This window comes from Gymnogyps californianus, chromosome 2 (genome assembly GCF_018139145.2).
Source record: "Gymnogyps californianus isolate 813 chromosome 2, ASM1813914v2, whole genome shotgun sequence".
Classification (NCBI taxonomy): domain Eukaryota; kingdom Metazoa; phylum Chordata; class Aves; order Accipitriformes; family Cathartidae; genus Gymnogyps; species Gymnogyps californianus.
Genome location: NC_059472.1, coordinates 23130047 through 23151382, shown reverse-complemented (window position 1 = coordinate 23151382; position 21336 = coordinate 23130047). Strand labels below are relative to the sequence as shown.

The following is a 21336-nucleotide window of genomic DNA, read 5'->3' as shown; positions in this document are numbered from 1 at the left end:
GCCAGGATACTGGGTCAAATAAAAATGACCTTCAAAACCACTTTAAAGTTTTTCAGTCTAATTTTAGAGCCTGCAACTTAATCCTCGACAGAAAAAGAAACTTTGGGACTCAAAAATATTGTACCTTCTATGCATGTGAATAGAGATTACTAAAAGGAAAATATAATTACTCTCTGTACAGTAATAGATCTAAAGTACTGGTTACACATGCAATTCTGCAGTCACCAAGACTGGGTGAGTTTGCACGCAGTAAGCATCAGAAGTCAAATCAAGCCCTTTTATACTAAGTTTTAGTATCTTCATGCAACTCCCTATTACCCAGCATACCGGGGAAAGTGGGCTACCCTATATAATGTAGATATAACACATATGCCACAAAGCTAAAGCAGACACATCTATCCCCTTGAAATTATTCCCATTCTGTTTCACCTCTATACCAAACTCAATCTAGTTTCTGTCAAGTTGCACAGACTTCTTTCTACATCATACTGGGAGAGCTTATTAGCTTGAGAGCAGCACAAGGCCACACAGGCACCACACGTTCAACAGCACCACAAGGAACCCAGCAAGTCTCACAAAAGGGCAGGGTGCTACTGAGCATCAGCCGCGCAGCTGAACGGTTCTCCAATAATCCCTGAGGGTCCCAAGTCCGTGCATTCAGATTGTCTGCACACTCCCAAGCATCCTGTATTTCTGCAGACCGAGTGCAGACTAAACTGAATCTGCAAGAAAACAACTCAGGGCTAGCAGAAGTTACCAGATTGGACTCTGTGCTGAAGTGTGCTGCTCTTCAGGGTACGCCGCCACCCATCCTAAACTGCCTCCAGGAAACAGCTTAGCACTGTTTGCATTGAGCTGTATCTAAACATAATGTATTGTTCTTAATTGAAAGTGACTCTGCATGGAGTCAGCACGTTGTTAGGGTGTCTCTTCAACTACAGCAGTTAAGCCACCTAATATATCAAGTGCCTTATATTAACTTTTTAAACTAAATCTAGGTGAAGGCAACTTACCTGCAATTATGACAAGCTGCTTACATGAAGATACAAGAAACTTGAGGAAATAAAAAACATTTGGACATTAAACTACCATGGTTATGGAAGAAATTTTTCTAACAGTAAGATTAGTTTTATTAATCCTTTTCTTCTCCAGGTGGTTTCTAGTCTCTTTGCTCACTGAACCTATGCAGACTTTTTGTATTCTGTAGAAATGCAGGAGAAATAGCAGGAATAACACTTCAAAAAGCTACAAGACTTTGTCCCCCTACAAAGAGGTAAAAAACCAATACTCTGCCAGGCAGAAAATGCATAAACCTGTACTTCAGTGATAAACTAGATGCATGCATGCATAAGTTGGAGTTGATTTCAAGATTTTGTGACTGAACATCTGTTCCCTGCTTCAAATGGCAGAGGTACATGGAAACTTTCAGAACCCACTTGAAAGCCAACGACCTATGATTTTTCTTCAGAAAACAGGAAGCCTATTACTAAAGAAATTTACATCCAAATCAGAATTATTCTAAAATTAGAGTCGTGTCACCGCCCCACCAAAAGCAATCTAATTTGACAATATTTAGCCACAAGCTGACATACAATACCTTTCTTGTCATCTCCAGCAGCAACCTCAGCCAAGTAACGGTAGTAGTCTCCTTTCATTTTCAAATAGAAAACTTTACTTTCTGCTTGCGAAGCATTAGGGATCAAGAACTTTTCCAACAGAGACTAGAAGAGAAACAAAGAACATAGTGTTTTGAACATACATACTTTTACAGCGCACTAAACCAACAACTCAATTATATTACAATCTATTTCAAAGTCAAGACAGCTTTACTTTTTGCCTATTTTCTTCACATCCTACATAGCATATCCAGCTAAGGAGAACGTGTTCTGGATCACAATTCTAGGTACAAAAAGGAACGCTGCATGCTGTGACTCAATGGGGAGAAGGCGGCTATGTTAATTTAGCAGATGAGTCTTGTATGACCAAAGGAAGGGTTTCTATAAGCTGTTATACAGTACCCTGACAAAAATAAGGTAATCCAAAGAGTCTGGGCAGAGGGTATACGATGGAAGAAAGTCTGCATGGACAGAAGATAATAAAAGGATTTGAAGTATCAGCTGCCAAATCAGAGACCCAAATATCTTACACACACAGGCAATAAATAAGCCTCGTTAATCTAGTTCCCATTAACTGGAACACTGTACTGGCATTGCCAGCAAGAAACTGCAAGGAGAACCTGGACTCTTGCATTTCCAGACAGCTGACAGTCTGACAGTCAGCTCTGTAGCACTGAAGAGGACCCTCTATTTGACTTTATGTGCTGCCCTAACAGGTGTTTCCTATATCTTCCAAAGCAAAGGTAGCTCTCTGGAGTCACTCCACCAAATCCTCCCTGTGGGCTGCCAGTTAAGACCAGGTTTTTCTAGATTATTCTAACTGCTTATTAAATTAACATAGCAAGTTCCCAGCTGAGGCAGTCATGTAATTCAGCAAGAGTTCTATTATGATGAAAAGAAAAAAGGAAAAAAAAAACCAAACCCACACTAGCTCCAACACATTTAGTCAAATTAAGGTACGAGCTTGTCAAACTTCCTGATATTGAGTGCTTAAGGTCAGACTTTGAAAGAAACCCCAGTTATTAAAAAGCCAGAAGTAGTACAGAAGTGCTCTTGAATACTCAAAATTAAATCAGAACCTATTACATATACTTTGCTATGGCTACGTAGCAAACAATTTTTCAAAAGAAGTTTTGGTAAGAATTTTTGGGTGTCTTTTTCCCCCTGTACATTAGATGACTGACATTTCAGTTTTGCCTCACTGTTTTTAGCTCCTATTTCCAATGACACCACAGAAATGGACAATCTAATTCAGTTCCAACCCACAGAATGATGGCTGCTTTACAGTACTTTCCTCTAGATAGCACCCTGCAGGTTAAGTATCTTACACAACGTACTCCTGGGATAGCCATACCCTGAATATGTTAGGCTGTAACCACTGTACTGTGACACAGGCACCCGTGGTACCTGCTCTGCTTAATAGGCCAACTGACGTAATGCTATAGAAAACTGTAATGCACCGAAAGAGCAAGAAAAGTAAACAAGTTTGGTTGGTTGGTTTTGTCTTTTGGTTTTTGTTGGTTTTTTGGGGGGTTTTTTTGGGTTTTTTTTTTTTTTTAATTACAGTACTGCTAATTCATTTATATAAATCATGAATATTTAGCCTGGTAGACTCAAACTTGTGTGAAACCCCTGAAAATGAAGTGACCTATTATGGCAGCTCTCTCTCATTTCTATCTCAGCAGATAGGGTAATGAAGTCCAGCTGACAGAAACCGAAGTCAGACAATGGTCAGCTATGCCTATGCTCCAGTGAGATAAAAACCTGTTAGTGGACTTTCTTTACTGGTTTCAACATAATGGAAGGTATTTATTCAATCATCTTTAATATTAGATATTTCTAGTATTGTGGGGGTTGGTATATAGCATCACTTTATAACCACGCAGGGAGACATCGAAAAATACTGCGTGTCCTTGCTTCCCATCTGAATGACAGGAGAGACGATCCTTTGGCAACAAAGGGAACACGACACAAGCAAGTTGGCGGCAGAAGTATTTTTATGGAGCCAGTCAAATGGGCTGCTGAGCTGCCTCGTGCCAAAGGCACCCTTCTGGAGGGCGTACCACTATGCAAGGAGAAGGGTTCAGAGCCACCTCTGCCCTAGGGCGGCTGCAACGAAGCCAAAGGCCATAAGGTATATGGGTCACACGCTTCAGCTCTCTGTAACACTTACGTGCTCTGTTCTCACCGTTAGAGAACTTCAAGATTCACAGCTATGACATTTTTCATGAGTGCCAAGAAACTCCAACTTCAATGACAACTGAAGGTTACCAGCGACTAAGAATAAGGCTCCTTATTAGTTTTTCTCTGTAGGACTGCAATTAAGTCAGGTGTGTCAGTCTGCACCTATCCTTCCGGCACCATGGGGAGTTGCCCTGCTTCTGTACCCTCCATTAACTGGTCAGACCAAAATATTTTCAGTGATTCTAGAAACAGAAATTACTCATCATCCGTATAGAAGGTTGTTAGATTAAAAAGTACACCTCTGCTCACTCCTATAGCAGCAACCAAACTTCCAGACTTAAACTTCACTTAGGTCACAAATGAGGTGAAGTTGTTTGCAAACACCTAATTGAATGGGTGAGTTACACCAGCAAACAGAGAAGAGGAAAGACTACCAATTGAGAAAGTCTTCCTAATCAGATAGATACTAGCAGGGCAACAGCAGTTCGGACAGTGTGTAAACCTTGTACTGAGAAAGTTTTAAACCCATGTCGAATTTAGAAGACTGATGAACCAAGAAAATCCCTTTGAACAGCTATTCATAGAATATAGCCTATGCAAAGAGGCTCTGACTCCGAGACTGCACTGGTAGCTTGCTCATATCTGCATGAAAGACTCTATTCTATACAAACACCACGTAGGACTGGTAGGCCACATATCTTTGGGAGAATTTTATTTATGCCAAATACTTCATAAACAGCAACAACAAAACCTGAAAGCAGATTAACATTTAAAAGCTAGCATGTGAAATTACTGAAAGGAGATCTCTCCCATATTATTTATCTAGTACTATATATTCAGTTTCTCCTGTTTGTACAAGTCTTTTTGTATCACGATATATTTTCTTTTACTGGCATAAGTAAACACAAAACACTCCTTTAAAGTTAGCCTGAAGATTCAGAGTACACTGACTTATCCTAGAGAGTGGCTGTGAAAGCCGCAATCTGCATGGAGGTGGTGTGGCTACAGAAAGCTATACAGATGAGACCAATAAAACTACTGACCTTTTAGAGTTCAATTACAGAAGACAACATAAAACATTAGGCATAACAAAAGGCATAACCAATCTAACACTTTGTTATCGGCTAACACATCTGCTTACGGGGATGGATTTATCTTTCCTTTTTTTAAATAGCTTTAACTGCAAGGCTTCTCTGGAAGATACATTTTTTCCCACAAGGAGGAATATCCTGATATTTAAGTCCTGTTGATGGGTTCTGTTTGTCCAAAGCAGAAGAAACAGGAACAAGAACTGTTTTGATAGTACCACCAATATACGTCTACCTTCTCTCTCCTTTACCAGTTGATATGACAATGTTTACCAGTATAGAGCTGATCACCATATGGGCCACTGAAGTGCTAACAGCTAGTCAAAGACTGGACCAATAAGTTGATCTGCAATTACTAAGTTTATTAGGTGATCCGCATCACTGCAATGCATACAACACCCTGACAACTGAAGTCCATACAGCACGGATATATTATAGCTACATGGCATGTAGCTAAGCCCTCATGCTCATTCATGACATTCCTGCTATCGTGCAAAATTCCCATCCATTTTTGATATCTACTAATATGCACTAACTACAACTCCATGGGCAGTTAATTACAGTGCCTCAATCAGAATCTGGTAGAAACAGCTTTTTAAACAAAACCAAAACACCACTCCCTGCCCCCCAAACGCCACAACTACTCAGCCTTAATTGTCAGAGCTTTTAATTTGACAGCAAGAATCTAACCGCTGTGAAACAAACCATAGCATTGTAGTCAATTAGGCAGATGCAGCATCATCTTAGAGCACTTTTCAGCCAAAACCTGTAACAGCTCGTACAAGTGCTTCTAATACTTTTCATAGCAAAGTCATACACAGTCTTTCCAGAAAGGCTTAATGGAAAATTATTACCAAAAAAAAAAAAAAAAAAAAAAAAAAAAGCATGTACTAAATTTGAATATGAACTCTTACTAATATGCTAGCCGTTAAAAGATCAGGCTTCAGCACTTCACATCTGCAACTGTGATTACAACTAAGTTAACAGCTTTCTGGTACTCTGGACCAGGAGAGACAGCACATTCGAACTCAGGAGATGTCAGCTATGCTCACACATACCATAGATAAGAAATCTCATGAATTTGGTACGTTCCCCCACCCCCACCAAGTATGCGCTAGAGAACAGTCTTTGTCTCCAAAGACATAACAGAGGCTGCAGGCACACAACTTTATTATTCTACTGGTGAACTTCAATCCTGGCTTATTTTAAACACTAAACTGGAAAGAGATTCACTTTCTTCATTCTTACACACGTTCTTTTGCCAGAGCAGGACACAGCCAACAGATGGCAACATCAAGCACAATGCATTTTGAGCCCATTTTGATGAAGGCCCTAAGGACTCGTTCCTGCGGTTTTGCAAGATAAAGTCTGAAAGGTAAGAGTTATCAGACTCAGTTAGGAGTGTGAAGGAAGCATAACAAGTAGTAATTCCATGTAACAAAAACCCAACACCCAATCCTCTACAAGAAGTCTGCCTGCTTCTTACTGCAAGTCGATATGCTTCAGTTTGTCAAGTTGTGGTGAGAACTTCAGTTGAAGACAGGAAGCAAACCCATACAGACTTGAATAGTCCTTTCCTGACACTTGAAGCCTAAAACTACCCTTCTTTTAAAAGCATTTGCTTACATGTTTAGCAAATGACTTGTGTGGGCCAGAAGACTACTCCCATATTCATCATAAGAGCATTAAAATCAATGCCTCAGTTTTGCCTTGTTGCTTATAGTTCTTTGCATATTTCCCTTTATTAAAGGCTTGGTCTCAGTACATGTTATTGTCTGGGAACTTTAGATAATTATTAATGCACTTGAGGACTGCATCAACAGCTCAATTTCCTATTTAAGATATTTCCCTCCTGACAAACAGGAGAATAAGAATAAAATCACCAGATTCTAGAAAAATATAGTTGTAAATGAGCAGGTAATTTAAAATACTGAGAACAGGAAACTTTGTTTTTAAATACCAAAAATTAAAAGATACATCATTGAGTAAAAACTCTAGAACTATTGGAAGAAACAAAAAGATATTGCTCTTGCACAAAAGAACCAAGCTGCAAAATAGCAAAAAGCCAAAAGAATACACTGATAAACATTAGGTAATTTAAACAGTATCAGTTTTGCTCAGAGCTAACAAGGCAGGCCTTTTGTTTTCATGCAGTATCAAAAGACACCTGACATAGCTATGACATTATTTCTAGTTTTGAAGATAAATTACACAGGAGTACTAGCTGAACTTTAATTCACTTGTCATCCATCTGTGCTATATGGCATAGGGATGAAGAAGTCATGGAAGAACTCTTTGGTTTTTAAATTCATGAAGACATGAAAGAAACAGCGTATCTTTTTTTAAGCTCAGCCTGAAACCTATTTCACACTAACTGACAATGGCCTAATATTTTCATGATGTAAGCAGCGTGCCACTATCTTTCTCCAAGACATTACAAGAACACAGGAGGGACTGTACTGGCTGACAGGACTCTTCTGCCTACTAACCTACCTGCAACACTGCCCAAAAGAGGATGCCATTAGAAAAATACATAAAGAAAAGCAAGCAAATGTCATGCTTCCGTTAGCCTCCATCAATGCCTATTGACTTCCTGAGCCAGATGTGGTTTCTCTGAATGTAGTAACCTTCAACAGGCTTCTTGTCCACATTCCACGCATTGTCCAAACTCCCCTTACATCAACAGAACCTTAATACCCACAATACACTATGGAGAAGAAGCTGCAGATACCTGACTACCTGCACATGAGAAAGTGTTACTTTTGTCTTAAACTTTTTTTTTAATGAAACTGAGAAGTAGATTTATCTTATAAACACAGTGGTACTCAAGTCTGCATTTCTTTTAGAAGACCACCAGATAACTTCAGATTATTTGAAGAGTTTCAGTACCATTTCCAAACAGGAATCAAAAGCCCCCACTGCACTTTCACACCATCCAGGTAGCTATTTACTTTGTTCTCTACTAAGGAAGAAGGTGAGCAGGGGAGGAGGGAAAGAAAAATAAGAAAGATGTGATGGATATTAAGAAAAGGGACATCCAGCTGAAGCACTGTGTTAGAACAAGCAATAAAATTACAGTCTATTGAATCTTAAGATTCAGCTTTCCAGATGCATCAAGCTAGACTTACCAACTGCAACCCAGAGAGTCCCAAGCTCCTCTTGTGTCCCGATGCTCCTAAGGCAACAACCCTTCCTTTGTGGCAGGGGACACAAAACTATCCAGACTACAGTTACAATGTTGACTTGCTGTTTTCTGACTACCTGCACAGCTGCACATGAGTATTTGAAACAATTACACATACAAAATATCAAGTGTACTTACATAGACATTCAAAATACTGCTTCAGATCAGTCTTTTCAGGTACACACTTTGTGAGAAGAGCTATATGTACCTGGTTTCAAGTGGAACCCACTAACTACCCAGCACAGTAACTGTAGCACGCTTTTAAGCTATTCTTTTACAGACTTCTATTTTGATGACAAAGTTAAAGTAGGCCACCTGTGTCAGAGAAGTTCAAGACACCTATCATTCCCATAAAAAGCTAGCGAGTTATTTTCCATGCATGTGTTTTCTGCCTCAGCACCACAGTTAGGAAAATTACTTGAGTTATAAAACAACACGTGCAATTAGCTGTGCTGCACAGATTGGCACGCACACTACAAAGGGTTTAACCAAACCATTTGTGGCCAGTAGAAATTTTATTTACACACGTCTATCTGAATTGTTGGAGGAAAGTGACAAATATTTGTATTTCTAAGGGGACTATTTTTAGACAATCCCTTCCCAAACCCAGGCTGTTTTGAGACAGGGTCATTATGCTGCTTCTGATTACAGCTCTACCCAGAGCCTGGGACAAGGGCTCTGCAACTGCTGCCTCATGGGTGACCTCCAACCCTCTTGGGGGAAAACCAAAAGGACTGTTCTGCTGTCAGCCTTCTACTCCAGCCAAAAGCAAAGCCTCTTGTCTAAAGTTAGCTACAGATTTCTATCTACTCATTTGCTCACTAGAACAGGAATACAAGAAAATCTGTCAAATACTAGCGGTTGCTGTGGCACTGGAGCTCTCTCTGGTAAAACATCTGCTGAAGAAGGAAACAAGCCTACTGCCCGTTCTCAGTATCAGTTATTCTCTCTTCCCACCAAACTGGCTGCCCATACAAACAGACAGCAGTAGAAGTTTGAAAAGGTGAGAAGAGAAGGCTGGCTGGAAGAGATGAGGTGAGAACGATGAGCCTCAGCAGGGGAGGAATTCAGAATTTGGGACAAAGGACCTTCAGGGGGCAGGGAGGAATTCGACTGTGGAGTTCATGCAACAGTGGGAGACGTGACATGCATAGGGACACCTGGGATTGGTAAGAGCAGGAAAAAGGTACACTTGATTAGCAGTTTTGCTGTAGTCAGTCTGGTGAAGATCTAGAAAGGGAAAAAACGGAGGAAATGAGGCCTGAGTAATAAGAGGGTAACTGAAAAAAAGAACTAAAGGACTAATGGAGAAAAGGGAATCCTGTCTAACAGAAAGAATGGCAAGAAATTTTGGCTTATGCAAAAAAAATACTACTAAAACAGTCTAAACGTGTTTCTTTAGAAAAGAGAACAAAAGCATTATCACATATGGGCAGGTGGAGGAAAACATGGAAGAAGTAGGACACCCTGAAAAATCATCTTCATGCTGACACATATGCTGGGGGACAGAACTAAGTCAGTAAGAAGTAGGTGTATGCACTAAAATGCCTACAGGATGCTTAGATGGAAGATACGGCAGGTATGGATGGACACTCCACTGGTCTGCATAAAAAGAAAAGGATGGGAACTGAGGCAATGAGGAGCAGCCTCTCAGTTCACACTTTTACAGCCATACATGTAGCCCTCCTTGCAGATCTACCCTCCCCAACTTAGGCTATCATGCCCTTTACTAGCTTGTTTCTTCTACCACTTTGCTTTCCAATTAGTACTTATGGCAAGGGAAGCAAATGTGCTTAATCAGGATATACTCTTTGAGATTATTCAAAAGACTTTTAAAGCCCTTCATGCCAATCATTACAGGTTTTTACCACAGTATGCTTAACAAACACATGACAATGAAGGAACCAAATTCTGAAGCACAGGCAAAAATACCTCTCCACTTTAGTAACCAACTCTGAGAAAACTCATACGGAAGAGAGCAGCCAATAAGACACTTAATAGAAAAATAATTAGGATTGAAGTATTTAATTTGTTGAGGTGTTACTACAGACATTAATACACAAAACAGTCCCCACTGAGGATCAAAGCCAACATGCAATTTTTACCTGTTGCTCTTTTTTTGCATCACCTCATTAATTCATTTCTTGAATACTGGGGACTTGCAACAAAAGAGAATGGTGCCAATCGCATTGATCATTATTCTTTGAAGAAACAGAACATCTTCTCAGAAACTTGAGATAATACAAAATTGAAACCAATTGAGTTGGATGAGAATTTCTGCTAGACAGGTAGGTCTAAGTGACAGCTATTGCGGCTGTATTCCAAACCAGAACATGTTCTAGCTGTCTTAAGACTGTACAGTGTTGGTCTCTGAAGAAAGACTACTAAAACCCCCCATAAACATGATATAACATTTTTTATCCCTGATAAGAAACAGAAGTAGGAACCATTTACCTTTAGCAGGTTGCACTCTGAGCAGATCTGAAACCTTCTGAAGTAGACTACATATCTATTAGGAGTTCCATTATAGCATACAATGTTAATAAAAGCATTTTATTAGCAAAAATGCCATTTTAGTGATGTAAGCCCACTCTGCACTAGGAGAATCTGACCAGTTAGAGATCAGACTCCCATTGTTAAATATTGTTACCTGCATAACCAAAGGGTAACAACATCCGGGGGGGGGGGGGAACCACAACCAAACAAAACCCCACAACTGCTCTCTACCTCATTTGAGCTGCATTAAATCTGATTAAAAAAATTAAGAATTTACTGTTCATCTCAGCAGCAGCATGACTTATTATTACTCCTCATTAGAAGAGGCATTGCCAATCTTCTGTCAGATTTCAAGAAAAATAAGCAACTACACAAGACCTGACATTCAGTAAAAAACAAGTTTAAGAAATAACCACAATCTTAATGCTCTTCAATCAACTTTAATAGCACAAGCTTTCTCAAACTATTTCAAAATGGTAGTCAACTACTGCTTGAATGGACAACCAACTTCAGGTTCAGAGCCAGGAGCCGCTGTGTCTGCCTACAGCAAAAACAAGTAAAGCGTCCGAGAACCTGTTTCAGAAACATGTACTTCTGTCAAGTGCATGGTAACAAGACAGAAGTTTCCAGATAAAACCAGAGATAGCATGGCATCTGTTTATACAGATGTACAGAGATAACGCACTAACTCTGCTCATATTCTAAATTTTGTATTTCTACCACTTATGGCTTTCACAGGCACAGTAAAAGCTGGTATCTTAACAATGCAGTGTTTCTACTCTTAGCCTAAGTAACCAACCAGTGAAACAAACACACTTAGCTTCACAAAATTACAAGTACACACAATGAAGTTCTTGCTTCAACAGCACAGAAGAAGAGTATCTGTCATAGGTGACTAAACTGATCAGCTTTATTTTGCTGCTTAGAACTGCATATCAGCAGTAAGTGCTTAAAGTACCTGAACACTGAAGGTTGCTGTCAAATAAAGCAAGTTGTTACTTGGATGCTTTTGAACAGTATAAGCACTATGTACAGTTTTTTTTTAAATCAAAGCCAGTTATTAAACATTAATACCAAGTGAAATTAATACAGCAGACTATTGGTTATAGTAAAGATTTGTTCTACTTCCAATAAATGCAACAGGATATAGAAACATGTATATACACACATGTGTGTGCATAGCTAATCTAAGTATCAGAGGTAACTGCATGTTTAAATATATTTCTTTTTTTTGCATTTATGCAGAGCATCTTAGCTGATTTTATGATAAATGGGTGCATTAAACACACGTATCGACATTATGGATGCACCTCTTGCTAAGATTAATAAGTACTAGCTCACCTTTGCTCATGCAGCCCAACCACCAGTAAATCACTTATATATGCTGGAACCTAAAATCCTTTCAAACATAAGCTGAAGTTTCATGCATTTACAAACAATTACATGAACAATGTAGAATAAATAAAAATCAACACAAGTCATCTCATATTTTAACTGATCCATGAATGATGTTTTAATTCTCCAAGATTCAACAGTTTTTCAACAGTTTAATTTGCTTAAAAAAAAAAAAGACAATTTGCTTAAAAAAGAAAAAAAGGAAATTTAGGCAGTGCGTTCACTGCAGGAAAATAAAAGGGAAAAAAAACCAAACTAAAAACCCAACAGCCAAAAAAAAAAAACCCCTGAAGGGGTGTAGCTACAACCAGGGAAGTGATTAAAAGATTAACAAAGTGAAATCATGAGGTTGATGCAAATTGCCTCAGCCTCCTACCTTTAATAATAGGTGAGCAATTATACCAGCCAAACCCTAACTGAAAAAGCTAGACTTGGAGAGTTAATCAAAAGCTTAAGTTATAACCATCCTGTGAAGTTAGTAAACCCTGGCTACATTTTGCTCTGTGATATATAAAAGTTCATTCACAGAAGCATTTGTGAACCAGAGGCACTCGCATATTTTCACACACGCCACTAGCACATTACCAATTACCACCTTTTAATACAAATTTTAACAACTTGAGATGACATCTCGAGTTCTATGTCCAGGTTTGGGCTCCACAGTACAAGAGAGACATGGATATACTGAAGTGAGTCCAGTGGAGGCCACCAGCACGATTATGGGGCTGGAGCACGTGATGTACAATGCAAGGCTGAAAGAGCTGGGTTTCTTCAGCCTGGAGAAGACCAACAGATCTTACTGCTGTGTACAGCTGCCTAGAGAAGATGGAGCCAGACTCTTCGTGAAGGTCTACAGTGAAATGATGAGAGGCAGCAGACAAGTTGGAACATGAGAAGTTCTGATGACATTCAAGGATTTTTTTTTTTTTTCTTTTAACCGTAAGTATGACCAAATATTATGTCAGGCTGTCCAGAGAGGTTGTGGAATCTCCATCCTTGAAGATATTCAAAATTTGACTGACAAGGCCTTAAGCAATGTGATCTAACTGGACCTGTTCTGAGCAGAGTTGAACTAAATTACCTCCCTTCCAACCTAAATTATTCAATCAACACAGCTTAAAATAATGACTAAGTTTTTCAAAACAAAGACTTTGGGCACCTAACTCCTAGATTTCAATAAATTAACCACCCCCCTTCTGTCATCGACATTCTGCAAATAGAAGCTTCTACAAACACCTTCCCTTCTTTTCAAAAAATAACAAATAAAGGACATGGATCTCAAAGACAGAAACAAAGTGCAGTCAAAAATAAAAAATTAAGCAAGCCTGAAGGAGTCACAGAACTAAAGGTAGCAATTTTCAGTCAGAACATTGAAATTTTTGTTAGTAACATATCTTCATAGCATAGACGGTTGTATGGTCTAATCAGTCACTCGAGCTCATAAGCAATCCACCCATCTGCTTGCTAGCATCACTCTATAGGTTAGCTGTGCGCTTTGACCATCAGGAGGACACACTGAGCATACAATGGTTGACTTTTAAAAAAGAGAAACCTCACATGCATGTCAAAAAGCATATGGCTTCCTATAGGAGAGAGGACTAAATTTCCTGCTCCTGTCATTAAGAATTAGTGCAGAAACAGGTTTTATAGATGTTAACACAGAAAGCTATTAGACGTTTGCAGGGAACTAGAAAATAGTCCCACAGTAATTTGAGTATGATGGCAATAGGCATTAATTCTGTGGTATGTTCTTTAAAAAGCCATTTAGATGCATTCTGAATGGAATTATGCTCCCTTCCCCCCCAGTGAACTGCAGCCCCATGACAGGTTACTAAACCTTCTCCTACTCCCCCCCCCAATAATATACATATGAAAGAATCGCAAACCTAAAGTGACTTAGGTGAGATTTAACTGCACCTTCTCACAACAATTACCACTTCTAAAAAGTGAAGCATCCATAACAAGTGCAAAGAAATCTAAATAGTATAAGCACACAAGGAGTACCATTTTACCCTCCTGAGCATGAAGTTAGGAAGAAATAACATGGTGAAGAAAGCAAACAATTCATCTTATTGAATGGGTCCTGAACAGCACCATTAACCTGCAGCTTTTCTAGCAGGGAGGGAGTGGGGAAGAAGTGCTGTGTAGCACCTGTGTGCAACAGTAACTCTACAAGCCTGAAGGGCAACCAAGGTTTCAGGAAGCTTTCTAGACCTTAAGGGGAACAACCAAAAGGGAAAAGAAACAGTGAAACAGAGCGCTTGCACGCTGCAAGCAAAGAGATTTACGTAAGGTATGACTGTGGGGGAACTTGGGGGAGGCAGAGACGTCACCCAGAAGACTGGGCACATGGGAAGAACATGGCAACTGTCACATACGGTACACTTTGGAGGACATGCAGGGGACTACTGCTGTATGTGCCAGCCCAGGGAAGAGAGTGTAACTGTCTAGAATTACATTCATACTAAAGTGAAGATAGCCAGTTGTGTTTTAAAAGATTAGTTTACATTTAGCTCATGCCAGAGATTGCCCGAAAGCTACTAGTAGTTTAGAGCTCCTGAGAACTTCTAACATGCAAGCAGTACCAGATGTCAGCTATTCGAAGACCTCTCCATACATTCTCCTCTGTACTTCAGAATCCTCATTAGCTGAAAAATTCATCTTACTACAGATTTAATTTGAACCACTTCAGTTACAGCTCTGTTTCCCATTAACTGCAAAAAGCATTTTGAAGAAAATCCACACCTGTTAGATTAATAACAATTTTTATTATGGAAATGACAAATAAAAGATCATTATACTGGTATTTTAGACAGACTCTCTCTTCTACTATAGAAACTGAAACAGGATGTGAAACACACACTTAGCTAACATGAGGAAAAGTACTTAACAAAAAGCTTAATTTCCTGTATCAATACGAAATTTCTGAGGCTGGAAATTTTCTATAATACTCAAGCACATTTAAGATGCTTGAGTATGGCAATGTACTCCCTTTCCCATACGCACTATATTATTCTTGAAGAATTTGGAAATTCAGTCTTTATTGTTACAGTGCAAGGAACTTGTACTATGCACAATGTGTCACAATTATTTGCAGTTTATCAGCACTACCAGACCAATGACAAATTAAGAGTCAGTTATACCACACATGAATATACTCCAGTGTATAACTGACAGAATTGGTGCCGGACCGAGAGATTTTAGGTGTCTCTTCTTTGTACAGCAGCACTCTGATGGTGCAGCAAACAAGCTGTTTGTAAAGCTGTAGAAGTACTCCACGGCAGGTTCAAGTGAAGGAAGATTTAGGAAGTGGCAAGAATGTAGATGCTGGCTTTTCCTGCTGCAAGGTCAGTGTAAAGGAGAAAAATAAACGGTTGGACCTGACCCACATAACTGCTAAAATTTTTATCACTGAGTCTAATAGTTATGAAGCAAGAAGAAAGTCCAGCATTAATTGCTCTTATTCACTCTGTAAGTTAGAGGAAGAGCTGGGAACAGAACCCAGGCACAGTTTAGTATACTCTGCATCTACTGGATTAGAGGAGCTATTTCTTCCAATCCACTAGTAATTTGATTCCAACAAATGATGGAAGAGAGCAAGAAGCTGCAGAGGAGCCAGCTTTGGCTACATTCTGCTAGTCACAAACACATTCTCTTAATTGGTTTCCTCCCTTCAACACTGAAGTTAGGACACCAGTCACTTCCACACTCAGCTGTGATGTAACCCTCCAGGGTATTAAATATTACTTAAGAGCCTAGCAGGCAACTGAAGACACAACAACAGCTCAAACAGATTCACGGCCTTAATAAAAGATACAAAAGTTTCCGAGCTGTTTTTGTACCGTAATTGATAAGGCTCGTGACTGAAAGCTTTGAAAGTTTGTTAACGCTTCAGGTCTTATTAATGGCATACTTCACACCAATCAAGATTTGGTAAGCCTTGTTTTTCACTTCTGTGAACAGTTATGGACTAGATTATGCTGTACAAAAATTACAGAGGCTCTTCTGAAAAAAAACCTAGTTCTACATTTGCATGTAGCATTGTGCAGACTCCTGTTCATAAAAAACAACTAAATATGTTACCACAATTCTTTTTTCTGTTAAAGCGAAGTGGATGTCAAATAAAGCAATATGGTCAGTCACGTTTCTAGGTGAGTAAGAATGTATGTGAACAGGATATTCCAATAAAGAAAACAAGAATATGTTTTTAAATATAAATCTAATTCTTCAATGCAATTAGCAATGTCAAAGGTAGTGCATGCCATTTGAAAGCATTTTTATATCCTAGCCCTTGAATAAAAAAAAGTTTTTATTTTTTCTTTTTAAACCTAGGTCTAAAAAAGTAGTTTTATTACTGGTAATCACTGCCTAAGGCATTGTTTCTTCTGGACAGTAATTTTTCCTTAATCTATTAAGAAAAATTGGACTGGCAACACTAAAGATTAGTAAGACACTAGCTTCCTAAAAGTAGTAACATGTCAAAGAATAATAATTTCTTTGAATAATGTATGCATCTCTCATTAAACACAAAGAGAAATTCAAGTCCATTTTGAGATTCAGAAGATTTAACAAGATTCCCCACTCATGTTCCCCCTGCTCCCAGATACTTTAGCTGCTGCAGCAAACTTGAAAGCTGGGTTTTTGTTTTAGTTTTTGTATTTAGCATGCACAATAAAATCTAGTTTCACCTCAATCTGGTTTCCATTATCAGAAAAAGATTTAATTGCAAACACTAAGTTCTTGCAAAAGGGGGTTTCTAAGCCCAATGACTTAATTAAAATGATTTCTTAAACCCAAACGTAGTTTACAAAAGAATTTCAGATCACTCTGAACTGAAAGCATCCACCCCCAAGGACTTTCCCATTAACAAAATAAATTAATTAATTTAAAAAAGAAATAACAAGAAATTAGAATGCCAGATTTGGATCCTTATTTCCCTGGTTTAAATAGATGAGCAGCCACCACTTAACACAAGAACGAGTAAATCAGTTCTTTCCTACGTGTAAGTTTGGCATTTCCATTTTCACAGTGGAAGTTCTAGAGTTATCCTTACACAAGATAACAAAATATACGAAACTGGGTGTGTTACAATAACCATGGAAGCCAGCATAAACTGGAAGCCAAGACTCAGAGTTATCCATGCCGACTTCTACACACACTTGGAGAACCAGTCTTCTAGAAGTGATCACCGCCCATGTCACTTAGTTATCTTACACAGCAAGTAAAATTTATGCTACTCGTTGATCTTAATTTTTGCTTGACACCAGATCTTCAAGCACATACTTAGCTATTTAACACTTCCCTCATACCACATGTCATTCTGTCACCGCCAGGTATGTGATCCCTCGTCACATATGGGATGACACACCAGCAGGGTTCCCGGTCCAGTGGACAATTCTATTGCTGACAGTAACATCTACCTCGCAAGTGGTCACAGGACTGGACATCCGTTAATCATGTGCTCCTGAAGCACCACAGGCATATGCAGTTGAAAAAAACCTGACAATCTGGAATAAGCATTTGGAAGAGGTTCGGATTTCATAAACCAGCCTCCTAACAAAAATACAGGGTTGTTTGCTGGGTACATGCACATTCTAACATAACTACAAGCCACAGAAAATGCCTAACTTGAACACCCTTTTAGTTTGCTACTAAAAATTTTAACTTTAAGAGGGTATCACAGCATTTCTACTGCCTCTTCCTGCAGACAATTTTCTGCATGGCTGAGTCATAACTAACATTACATCATCTTACCCAGGGAGGGGCACAATTTCCGTAGAGTAAGAACTACCTCTTACAACTAGAGCAGCATATTAAAGTTGCAGAAATCCAAGTGATCTAGGATACAAGTACTGCATTGAGGGGGAAGGGCGGAGGAGAAAACCCCAAACTAAACCTGTATCTAGTTCAGTCTCAAAGAAATATGTTGATTTTTCACAGCTATCACTTTACATACAATAATGTTTCAACATGTCTCCAAATTCATTAGCATTCATAACTATGATGATTTGTATATAAATAATCAATACGTTAGAGGGAAAGAGAAGTCAGACATTTTTTTAAACCTTGTCCTTCAGAAATAGCATAGGAGACCACAGCTTTACTGACAGACTAGAAGTAGTCCCAGAGGGCCCAGCACCATTTACCCTGCAACTCTAAGTAAAAATGGATCAACAGTTTCATTATTTCTCACCAGCACATCATTGCAGATGTCTCTTAGCTCAGTCTCAATTTTCTCTCTGTATTCTCGAGCCATCTGCTGTTTTTTCTCAGCGCCTTCCGTCTTTTGTTCAATACTTGAGACGACTCTCCAAGATGACCTACGGGCTCCTACAACATTTTTATAGGCAACAGAGAGAAGATTCCTCTCTTCGTTGGACAACTCAGCTCCTTGCTCAGTCACAGACTTCATGCAACTTGCCATGTCATCATATCTTTCAGCCTGCTCAGCCAGTTTGGCCTTCTGCACCAGCTCATTTTTATCCATGCTGATATTTCTAAAGAGGAAAAATAGTGAGGCATTATTGAGACATTGATCAAAGACAAAGGTGTTTTAACTTCATATGCAGAGTAACCATTCTCTAAGTAGTTTGGAACTGTAAGAGGTACAACTGAAACGCAGAACACAAGGCATACAAGCACTCAATGCTCAAACACATGGATACGTGGACTGAAGAGTTAGAGTCACTGCCTCCTCCTGAAAAATTGTTAACTTTAAAAAATATGTTATTATTTTAATAAATGCAAACAAAACCATCCAAAGGTGAACTGAAAGCAAATAATTCCTATCTTATGCACATAAACGATCCTAGTTCTTTGCCATCACTCTCTCATAAGACTACGTTCAAGCTGCAGCATCAACTGCATCCAATTATCAATATACCAAAATTGACAAAGAAAATATCCAACAGCAAGTTTTTTACAGGAGAAGACCAAAAAAAGGCTAGACAAACAGTACCAGGCAACTCTCTGTGCCCTAACAGAGTCTTACAGTTACATGCAGAAAGACTTGGCATGGGGATCTGCAAATCAAATCCCACACTGGCTGTTACAAAGTCAGAATGCATCAAGTATCTAAATTTCAAGGTGTACACCCTTCAACAATGTTAACTTCCTTTCCCAAAATGGGATACAGTAGACATTCTGAGCCAGGTACTGCTGCTCAGCCTGAGAGGCTATACTTTCAGAGACAAAAGGAAATTTTACTATTTAAAAATATTACTTCAGCATCAGTATTTGAGACAGCACGACGTGGCTGAGCTGCTTCATAACCTGCATCTTATCAGCACTTTAAAAAAAAAAAAAAAAAAATCAAGCTCTGCTGAACAGAGGTATCGGGTTTTTTTTTTTTTTTGGTACATCAGGAAAGATTACTCCTCCCTCACCCCCCATCCTTCTATGTTTCTTGACTTGATCATTTTGAGGCCCTGGCAATGTGCTTCGGGATACACCATCCTTTAAAGTTTGACTAGATTATTAAAGCAAGAACCAATTTTGGCCATGTATGCTTTATGTATTTCTGTATGTTCCATACACAACAATTCAGCATCTTAACCTTTAACCATTAACCTTTTTGTCATTTTACATGAAGTTACCACAAACAATAGCAGCACTATCTTCCATTTAGGAATAAATGAGGCACATTTTAACATTCCAGTCACCTGAAAGGGAGAGTTTTAGCAGCTCCTACCCCCAACACCGGGGCACAAACTCAACGGCTGTTCCGCAGCGTTTGCAAACGTGCGTTGAAAACTTGACCGCACCGTGAACAGCGGGGTTAAGGAGCCATTTTAAATCAAGGTTTTGGCTACGGTTATTTACCACCCGGCGTGATCAGGACGAGCACGGTTAAAACGCCGGCCCCAACGCCAGTCTACCGGGCCACCGGGCTGCCCGCAGGCTGCTACGGCAGCATCCTTCCCGGGCGGCCAGCCCGCCCGTCGTTCCTGGCGGGCGAGGGCGACGGCGAGGGCTGGGCGCCGCCCGTGATTCCCCCGCACGCGAGGTGACAGCAGAAAATGGAGCGGCCCGGGGGAGGGGGCGGGCGGCGCGGCCCCCCGGGGCGAGGAGGCACGCTCCGGGCCGCCCCTCCCGCCGCCCCTCCCCGCGCTGCGGCCGCCGCATCCGCCCGCGGCGGGGACACCGAGCGCCTCGCCGGCCGCCTTTGTCATGGCGGATCGGCGCCGGAGCCCAGCCCACTTCAGCGCGCGTTAATCCCGCTCACCTCCGCCCAGCGCCGGGGGCGGCGGCGGAGGAGGATGCCGCGTCCCCGCCCCGGCAGCGGCCGGACGAGGGGAAGCCCGCGGGCCCAGCGAGGGGGGCGGGGGGACGAGGGGGCGGCGGCGGAGGAGCCCCCTCCTGTCCCGGGGGAGCCGCCGCTACCGCCCGGACCCCTCGGCCGGGGCGGGGGGGGGGGGAAGGATGGGTGGAGGCGGGGGGGGGGGGGGGGGGGGGGGGGGGGGGGGGGGCTGGGCGGAGGGGAGGGGAGGGAAGCGAGCCCGGCCGAGGGGCGGCCGCTGCGGCTCTTCCGCGCCCGGGCAGCGCTCCCGGCGGGAGACCACACCCAGCGGCAGCCGCCTGCGCCCCGCGTGCCGGCCCCCCGCCCCCGCCCGCCGGAGGCGGCGCCCCCCCCTCCCCACGCGCCCACGGGCGCGGGGTCGCCCCCGCCCGCCGCGCCACGGGCGGGGCCCTCACCTGCCGCCCCCTCCCCCCCTCGCCGCCCCCGGCGGCTCTTCCCCTCCCCCCCCACCCCCCTCCTCGCCGGCGGGGAGGGGCAGCCACGGCCTCACCTGCGCGGCCCCCGCCGCCCTCCGCGGCGGCCCCCGCGGGGTAGGCTGCTCCCGCCGCCCCGCTCCCTCGCCGCGGAGCCGCCCTGCCGCCGCCGGCGAGGCCGGAGGGGGGGGCGGGGGGGCTCGGCGCTGCCCGCCGGCCGCCTCGCTCGGCCCCCTCCAACCCCCCCAGGGGCGGGGGGCAGGGTCCCGGGGCGGCCGCCCGGCGCGGGGGCCGGAGGCGGGGCGGCGCGGCGCGGCGGGCCCCGTTACCTGTGCGCGGCGGGAGCGCGGCGGCGGGTGTCTCGGGGCGGGCGGCCGGCGCGGACTGTGCCTGTCTCGCGGCTCGCTGCGCTGCAGCCTCTCTCCCAGCGCCACACACGGCGTCTCCGCCAATCACCGCGCCGCAACGCACGGGCAGCGCACCGCCCGTGACGTCAAGCGGGGCCATGGCAACGGCGAGGGCGCGAGCACGAGCCCGCGCCTCCCCCGGCGCGCCACAGGGTGGAGGCCTCGCCAACCGCCGCGGGCGCCGGCGGCGCGCGGGCCGGGGGGACACGCCTAGAACCGGCGGCCCCGCCCGCGGGCGCGCGCCTCTCCCCCCC

The 21336-nt window shown here is 42.3% G+C and overlaps 1 protein-coding gene across 2 annotated transcripts in view; it reads right to left on the bottom strand.

Moving 5' to 3' along the window:
• Positions 1-21080, bottom strand: part of YWHAZ (tyrosine 3-monooxygenase/tryptophan 5-monooxygenase activation protein zeta) — a 28997-nt gene extending 7917 nt beyond the window's left edge. The window contains exons 1-3 of one of the 2 annotated variants that reach the window (XM_050890735.1): positions 21005-21080; positions 18157-18460; positions 1598-1721 (exon numbers count right to left, since the gene is read on the bottom strand). In XM_050890735.1, coding sequence (XP_050746692.1) covers positions 1598-1721; positions 18157-18450 — 418 coding nt within the window. In that variant the 5' untranslated portion in view covers positions 18451-18460; positions 21005-21080. Of the gene's footprint in view, positions 1-1597; positions 1722-18156; positions 18461-19624; positions 19666-21004 lie in introns of those variants that run through there. The other variant, XM_050890734.1, reaches the window with a different exon arrangement.
• Between the last annotated feature and the right edge of the window lie 256 nt (positions 21081-21336).